Here is a 9053-nt window from a genome sequence, read left to right as displayed (position 1 = left end):
TCGTTTACCCCCATCGTTTACACAATCGAGTAGCCAACGCAAACCAATCAAGTAAACACTTTACTCATTCGTTTAGCATCAGCCAAACGATCATTTAGTAAATGCTACACGATTGAGTTAGAACTTTTCTACTCGATCATTTAGCCAAATCTAAACGATCATTTAGCCTGTGCTACACGATCTGACCAACCTTTGGTCTTCTTCTTCCTCGAAGTAAACTACATCTCCATGCCTTGAAGCTTCATCACGAGCGACTCTTACAGACTCAAACACTTTTAATACAGACTCGATAGCAAGTTAATATGGCCAAAAACACAGAGGCCCTTACAAATTAACTTTGAAATGTAACAGAAAGCAATAAACAGAGGCAATCATCCAAGAAACTCCATTAATTCACATCTACAAAAACATTTAATATTTAAACATAATGTAGACATGCTTAAAACCTACCAAGAATGTACATACAATTCAATACATCAATGAAATTTTGAATATCAGAACAACCTGACTCTGATACCAATTAAACAAACTCTTATTCAAGTGAACCATTGAGTGGAAGCAAGATTGTTCCAAACCCATTGAGAAAGAATAAAGCATTTACAAACATTCAACCACAGTTATGCATTATCGAGTAAATTACAGCATGCTTTCAATTAAAAACAAAGGGAATCGAGTGACATATCTTTGAAGAACTCTTCTTCAAGTATTCCCTCGATCTACACCAGTCACGCGTCCTAGCAAACTCGATCATGAGCACAAACGCAACGAACAACCAGTGCAATTCCACGAACTGTCAGATCCTCGAATCCAATCGAGTAAGACTCGATCCTCGACCCTCGAACAGAAACACTGGACACTGCCACTCGGTTACTTTGGTATTCTCGATGTGAGAATCTAGGAGGTGTGGACTCTGTGTGAATTTGGTAGAGGGAAGGAGGATGTGTATACGATCGAGTTAAACGATCAAGTGGGAGAATGAGAAAACTCTATCGTATAGAGTTGGATACTTGACCGTCTAGCAAACAACTAGCTGGTCGTTCACTCTCTCGAAGGGCTATCGTATAGCTTTTCTATTTCTCTCGATCGTTATGAGATGCGCTTATCCGATTATCCAAAATGAAAACCATTTTCACTTTTATTCTTCAGTTATTAAAACTGAAAGAAACTTCCCACTCAACAATCGTTTAAATGAGAGAAACAACCAACCAACAATTATCTAATAATTGTTTTTTTTTTATATAAATAAATATAATAACTAGTTTATCATATTATATTTATAACCTATAGTTTTAATATCGCCATCATATGTAATATTTAAACCATAGTTCTTTTCTCCTTTATTTAATATAAATTATATTTATATTAATTCCTCCAATCAATGTATCTAATACATCAAATCAATTATATCATATATAATTAAACCAATTTAATTATATCATATATAATCAAATTTTCTCTTGTTAATTTGAACATTCTAACTAACCCAAAAACTGATTCTCAACTTAAATTCATTGAGCTACCAAGGGGACCTTATGGACGAGCTTGTGGCTCCAACGGTACGTGAATAACTAGCTAAACTCTTTAATCACAATATTCACTATCTGTTAACTACCGGACACTCCACTAAAGACCAACAGCTATAATCTTGACACTACAGATATATTTCTGTGTCCATTGGATATAACCAATCAACATTACGATGACCCTTCACAAATCGCTCGTAAGTACAACTGGGCCAATTTACCGTTTGGTCCTTGTAGTTACATCTAACTCATTAAGTACCACTGATTCCTCTAATGAACAATACATCATAATCCTACTATAAGTGAACACTTCTCGGGCCATGAGAAGGTGTGACGCCACATTGTTTAAGTCCCAAAATTTGTCCTTAAGTGAGCAATCTATCTACTCATCTCTCCTTTGGAGAATGAGTGAATTTCGTCCTATGTAGCTGAGTTCTTAGCTCCCCAATTAGACAAATCCCTAAAGTGGTAGGTTTGAGTCGGTGATTGGCCACTCACATCTATGCAAATCAAAGGACCGCCCTCATAGGCAAGAGTTCCCAACCCACTCAGGATTAAAGTCATGTTACCTATGGTCATCCTAGTGAAATGAAAGTCTCTGTCATTAACGGCATTTTATAATGAGACTAAACATTTCGTGGTTTAGTCTTATACAAACTCCTTTGTATAGGATACCCCGCTCGTATGTCTCCACAGGAATGATCAGGATTAGACCATCTGTAGCACTTTACAAATCTTGTAACATCTACAAAGTAGGTCGTATCAGTAGTATCACCAGGATAAGGTTTCCCTCCTTTATCCATATACTACAGACTATTTAGGTTATCACTTAAGGCATGATCCACTTATATGTCTCCACATACATGCTTAAGTTGCAACGATAACCAAGGATCTTAGTTTATTGGTTTGTGGTCAAAGCAACTAAAATATCTCATACCTTATAGACAATAGTGAAGAAAATATCTCATATTATTACATCACAAATGTTTGTCCATACACATGTTTACAAACTACATGACCCTACAAGATTTAGGACATCAAATATATAAGTGTAATGAACTAAGCATACATGCTTTCATACACCCTTATACTATAACACTTATAATATAAAGATGATGGATGAATATGCTTAATGCATGCATATATTATAACTCTTATATTATATGATGCATGAGCACGCTTTAAAGTAAATTAATCATGCAAACTACTATATTATAACTTTTATAATATAAAGATGATGCCCGAATAAATGCATAATCTATGGTGGAATTTAAAACTATATGGTATACTATATGACATAATTTAAACATACATCTCATGTACATTCATCAAAATTAATGAACTAGGACGATTTGCCTCAAAAACCAAAAATTTAGATTTATCTATTACATAAACCATCGAGTTAACCGGTTCAAACAAGCGAACCGGGTCTTGAACCGCCCGGGCGAAGCCTCGCTCCCTAATCATGTAGTTTTTCCTTATGATCGTCGAGTAACGTTGGTCGAGTAGCCATGATCGTGTAGGATGGGTCGAGTGCCTTTGACTATGCGATGAAGCATGAAGGTCACTTGATCGTGCAGCGCACTGAGTATAACACTTGTCTGAACAATCGAGTATACGAAATCTTCACAAAACATGATATTAGATCCAATATATATTGTATATGTTATAAATCCATACCTCATCAACGATTTCCTGAACAATGAAATCTTCATTGTCCGAATTTTGTTCCTCAATCTCACGAGTATTTGGGTTGTGCATCTACATTCTATTTTTACTATTAGGTGATTCGTTATTACAAGTTAAATAAGCATATGTTGGAGACTGTGTATTATACCTGAAAAGTGTATCCATATGGAACTATTTGTGTTCCAAAGGTATCCTCTTCCTCATTGTCTACAATTTCTTCTCCTGGTTGTACTACTCTTAAGGGAAGGAATTTAGTTGCCATGTCTCTTAATAAATGATCATAAAATTCTAATGATGTAGGAACTCCAACATTTCACTCTATTTTCACTTATTTAACTGCTGGAGTTTGGTCTTCATCCTATATAAGTAATTGAATAAGATGAGTAAATTTAGAATTATGAAATGTACACATGATTATAACACATGTGGTTAGGTTGACATCATTCTTTTCACTTTTTGTTTTGTATCCTAGCCCACTGGTAGACCCTAGAAGGCAATCACTTCATCTTATTTCCTCTCGTTTCACCGGTAATTTGACACATACCATTATTCTAGAAAAAAATAGGAAAGGAGGAAAAGGCGCAAACGAATTGACGATATCAAACTTTTTAAACTTGATATTAGATTAACTGAATTATATAATATTAATCCATATTTCTCGTATTATGAAATTATTATGTTAAAACAATTACATCACTGAAATTATGTAGGATCTATTGACAAATAAATCAGATACACATCGACAATATATGCCTTACTTCAGTATATAAATTTACACTAAAAAAAACAGTACATATCACATCAATTTATCAGGAAATGCAACCTATGTCAAATACACCTTTTGTAAATCTCAAACAATAAGCAAAAAAAATTTGCAACCTACAACATAAACACACTTTGAATACCTCATACATATATTCATTAGAACCACATTTATGAAAGCAGTAAAGATTTTGAAAACATGCTTAATAAACATGATATATAAAGCAACGCTTTTATGTATATACCAAACTTCACTATATACATTTCCACATAAAACAGTAAGTGTTTTGAAAACATGCCTAATAATCAGTATGTATAAACCGGTGCTTAAATACATATAAACGCCAGTATTTTCATCTCATATTAGTTTATCAAAAAATGCAATTTAGGGCCAACACATTAGTAAGCAAAAAATTTACAACCTGCAGCATAAACACACTTTGAACACCTCGTTATGAAGAAAACGGCTAGTTACAACCTACGACACATGCGAAATGTACTATATAAATTATATATCAAATGTATTACTTTATGCAAAGTATTTTCGCTCATTTACAGTACGCTGAGTATTTTTGCCCATTATATATCAAATGTACTACTTTATGCAATGTATTTTCACCCATATGAAGGAATAATTCAACGAATAAATCGACGTTCTCAGTTTAAGTCATATTCGAAAATTTCTAGTTTATAGATCATTAACCCCATATGCATTTTGACCCAAGCAGAAAATGAAGAAGAAATAGTGGTTAGTCTAACAATGTACATACAAACCCTAACTAATAGAACTTCAAAGCGATCAAGATTTACTCAGAGGTGCGTCGATTGTAGAGTGTTCGGTCAATAATGAACAAGATTTACCTCTTAGTAGACTGTGCATCGATTGCAGAGGAAGGAACAAAAGAATGAAGAAGGTACGACGAAATAGTTCGTGCGACGTTGAGATGCAGAAGGATATTTTAAAAGGATATTTTTTTTCTTCCTTCAATGAACAATACGGCTTCCGATTGCAGAAGGGTAGTTTATTTTCTTGTATAAATTGTTGAAATCTTTTAAAAGGGTTTTTTCTTTTTTGTATTTTTTTCATTTCTTTTTTAATTGGCAGGAGGATTACAATGTAAACGGCCACCAATTTTTTTGAAAATATGAAGACCACTAAGCCTTTTCAAAAAAATATTGAAGTAGATAAGTGTAATATTGGACTATATTTAAGGCTTCTATGTAGAAAGTTAAAAATTGGGCCCATTTTCAGAAATGCCCATTTCTACCCATTTCCCATTGGGCCTGAACCACGAGCCCACATGAATGCCGGCAGGCGGCAAGAGCTCAAGGCAGGGCGATTACGGTTGGAGTATTTTCTGTGAAATGAAGGACCAGCTCGCGTAGGCCGTAGGGTCGTCGGTCGAATCTCTGCCTCCAGTTTGTCGAGTCGAATTCGTCATGTGCATAGCAGCGTTTCTATGGCAAGCTCACCCGCTATATTCGTTAGTCCTTCTGCTAAACCGTGACGAATATCGCAGTAGGTCAGTCCAATTTTAGTGGCGTTTTCCTTAATTTCCTTGGGGGATTGATCGATAGTTTTAAATTTTTTGAAATTGATTTGGGTTTACATGTTTAGGCCGACGAAGCCGCTGGAATGGTGGGAATGTGGCGAAATTTTGGGCGGAAGAGATGGGTTGGCCGGCGGGACGTGGCTGGCTTGCTCCAGAAATGGCAGAGTTGCATTCATCACAAATTTCAGGGAAGTTCAGTCGCTTCCTCAGGCTAAGAGCAGGGGAGAGCTCCCCGTTCGTTTCTTGAAAGTAAGATGGATTTGGTTATCGTATCACTAGTTTCATAAAACTAAGAAATATATCAAAGTAGTGCAATGTTGCTATATCAAGATTTGAAACGTGAGAGTTAAAAGAGGCACCAAACTGGAATTTGAATCCGTCGAAGGGTATGATTAACCTGTTTTAGTCGCTTTGAAAACACATGCATTAGGAAAATTATGCGCAGGAAAGTACAGCTGTAAGTATACCTTACGAAAGATTGCAAACCAACGTTACCAATAAGAAAAGAGCTATTCGTTTTGTTTTAGTGTGTCGTGTACTGGTGAATAGACAAAGATGATTGAAGCTACAACATGCTAGTTTTGTTTGTTCTATGTTATAGTGAACAAAAAAAGTGTAAAGGAAAGGTAATTGAAATTACAAATAAGGGGTGGAGACTGAAGATAGAACATTCTAATTTTGTTTGTGTTGTGTACTAGTGAAATAGGAAAAATCTGATTGTATGCTTAACGGTTGAACGAAGTTTGAAGATAGAGCATGCTCGTTTCGTTTCTTCTGTGTACCTAGTGCATAGGTAAAGCTAATTGAATTCATAAAGGTGGGCGAAGATTGAAGATGAACATGTTAGTTTTGTGTGTTCTGTGTGCTAGTGAATAGGAAAAGTTTAAAGGAAAAGCTAATGATTGACGTAGATTGAAGATAGAGCATGCTTGGCAATTTGCCCTTGTCTCTCTCATCAAAGACTGCAAAATATGGGTCATTCTTGTTGGGAATAAGGACATAGAATGACATACTTACTCTTACAAGAGAAGTGGATAATTTCAATGCAGTTTTTTCAGTGAAATGCTAACAATAAGTTAGCGTTTACAAAATTAACAAGATAATTTGCATTTGGAGTCGTAGAATGATGATTATCATGCGTTTTTGTCTTAGCAGAGCCAGAAGAGTCCACTTGACTTCGCCAAAGAAGTTGCAAAGGGAGCACACCTGTACAACGGTTTTAACTTAATAATTGCTGACATTTCCTCCAAAACCATGTCTTATATCACCAATAGACAAACAAATGACAGCGACAGCCTTGTCACTGAGGTTTCCCCCGGCATTCATATCCTCACAAATGCACAACTCGACTCTCCATGGCCCAAGGTACGAAAGAAATATCTCAATTTTCTTTGGTATAGTTTCTATGTAACTTTTTTAGTTGTGCATTTAGCGGCGATTGAACAGAGAAGATCTCAATTTTCTTTGGCAGTAATTTAACACGGTATCATCTTGGAACCTTGTTTTTATATTCAAATTCAAACTGTAAAGAAAGTGAGGAAAATATAAATAAATGGTTGGCTAAAGCTTGGGTTTTGTAGCTTCAGTTTGGAGGCTCAATAAAAGATTTTCCCAATTGTTTAGGCACAGCGACTGGACCAGAGTTTCAGAGAGCTTATAAACAAAAATGGCGATGGGGAACTTTCAGCAGAAGAGATGGTTGAAAAGATAATGACCAACACAGTTAAAGACGACGTGAGCTTGCTACCCGGGATCTATTCTCCTCGAACGGAATATCAATATAGTTCCATATTTGTTGATACAGACACCGAGCTGGTAAAACAAAAGGGTCATTTTGTTAGCTTTTTCAGAGATATGCATGGAGAATCTGAAATGGGTTTGGTCCATTGTTGAATAGGGCCGTTTTGGAACTAGAAGCATATCTGTTTTGTCCGTGAAGAACAGTGGGGAAGCTTCCTTCTTTGAGAGGCATCTGGAGAACGATGCATGGATTGACAACCATTTTACTTTCCAGATTGAGAACGTCTAAATCCTGGTCAAGGATAGTTGGGTTTAATAATGTTAAGCTTCTTTCTTCTTGTTATAAGGAATCGAAAGGAGAAAGGATATTGTATGGAAGAAGGGTTGAAGAATAAATCTATAAAAGATAGAAAATTAGGATTGATCAAGGGCTCTTTCTTATTCCGATGGTGCTGGCTCTAATTATTTTCCATCTGTGATAATCATTGGTTCATGTATAAAATGGGTGATAATGTTCTGCAGCTTCTATGTGGTCCTTGTTTGAACTTAAAGGCTTATTTTCTTTGGACGAATGCACTCAAAGTATTCTTTCTAGGTTATGGATGGAAAGAAATCAACATATTTCTCAGCGGAAACTCGTGTATTGCTATTTTTGAATCAGCTCCTTTAAATACTTCCTCATTGTGTTCTCTTACCAAAAGATTTAAAAGGTTTCCATTAAGAACATTAGTCGTTGCTGGGAGAGTTTTATTGTTCCCGATTAATTAATTTTCTCTTATGTATTTCGTTTACTTTTTTTGGTTACTTTTATCCACTCCTGTAGCGTCTGTCTCTTTAAACGTGTGATATCTTCTTTCTTTTTTTTAAAAAAAAAAAAAAAAAGAAGAAGAAGAAGAAAAGAAAAAAGAAAAAGAAAAAAAAAAAAACTTGATGAAGGGCCCATTTGGCAACATTTTCATGTCCTTTTTCAATAATTTTTGTTATTTTTTGGAACGAAAAGTAGTAACGTATTTGATAATCAATATTTCTTTCTTGTTTCGGTAAAAAAAACAAAAAAAACAAAAATGTATTTTGATAACCTCTTCATTCTCGATACAAAAATGAAACAACCCTCCCCTAATTCTTTCGAATCGTGAGACACATTAAAATGCAATATAAGTCCTAAAAATGAAAATTTTAAATAAAGAAAAAAAATTAGAGGGAGGGGTCTCTTGCTTGTATTGTCAAAATTTAATATATCTCACATAATTCACATAAAAAGAACACCCGGAAATATCCATTCTAAAGTTAGAGGTCGAATCGTGGGTCTTCTTTATATACGCCGTGGGTTGACACCGACCTAAGAAATAGATCTTGTTTACATTTAGCTATACGAGAGGGAATTCACTCCTTTCTCGAAGCAGGGGTAAGTTGATAGATTGCTCCCTTAAGGGCTGATTCCGGAGTTTGAACGATGTGACGCCACACACTTTCTCATGGAGAAGTGTTTACTCATAGTAGGACGATGATGTATTGTTCATTAGAGGTATCAGTGGTACTTAAGGAGTTAGATGTAACTATAGGGGCAAAACGGTAAATTAGTCCAACTGTACTTACGAGCGATCTATGAAGGGTTATCCTATTGTTGATTGGTTATATCCAATGGACACAAAAATATATCTATAGTGAGAAGAGTACAGTTGTCGGTCTTTAATAGAGTATCCGCTAATTAACGGATGGTGGATATCGTGGTTAAAGAGTTTAGTCAGTTATTCACATATCATCGGAGCTTCAAGCTATAGGTCCA

At 35.4% G+C, this 9053-nt stretch overlaps 2 protein-coding genes across 5 annotated transcripts; one reads left to right on the top strand and one right to left on the bottom strand.

Moving 5' to 3' along the window:
* Positions 1–2792: 2792 nt before the first annotated feature.
* On the bottom strand, positions 2793–5228 carry LOC120071420. 4 transcript variants are annotated; one of them, XM_039023695.1, is made up of 4 exons: positions 4836–5115; positions 3361–3570; positions 3204–3284; positions 2793–3124 (listed from the first exon to the last, which is right to left on the bottom strand). In XM_039023695.1, exons 2-4 carry the CDS (start codon positions 3472–3474, stop codon positions 3002–3004), a joined length of 318 nt encoding a protein of 105 aa, XP_038879623.1. In that variant the 5' UTR covers positions 3475–3570; positions 4836–5115; the 3' UTR covers positions 2793–3001. The 4 variants fall into 4 exon arrangements, 1 of the variants encoding a protein (XP_038879623.1); XR_005480247.1 differs by having other exon boundaries at positions 3204–3291; positions 3361–5124; XR_005480246.1 differs by having other exon boundaries at positions 2793–3291; positions 3361–5228.
* An 82-nt stretch (positions 5229–5310) lies between these two features.
* LOC120071418 (transport and Golgi organization 2 homolog) lies at positions 5311–7940 on the top strand. The gene is made up of 5 exons (XM_039023694.1): positions 5311–5497; positions 5593–5776; positions 6683–6892; positions 7151–7342; positions 7425–7940. Exons 1-5 carry the CDS (start codon positions 5415–5417, stop codon positions 7554–7556), a joined length of 801 nt encoding a protein of 266 aa, XP_038879622.1. The 5' UTR covers positions 5311–5414; the 3' UTR covers positions 7557–7940.
* The last annotated feature ends 1113 nt before the right edge of the window (positions 7941–9053 follow it).

This window comes from Benincasa hispida, chromosome 2 (genome assembly GCF_009727055.1).
Source record: "Benincasa hispida cultivar B227 chromosome 2, ASM972705v1, whole genome shotgun sequence".
Classification (NCBI taxonomy): domain Eukaryota; kingdom Viridiplantae; phylum Streptophyta; class Magnoliopsida; order Cucurbitales; family Cucurbitaceae; genus Benincasa; species Benincasa hispida.
The sequence above is the reverse complement of the archived record's forward strand: the minus strand, read 5'-3'. Positions and strand labels throughout refer to the sequence as shown.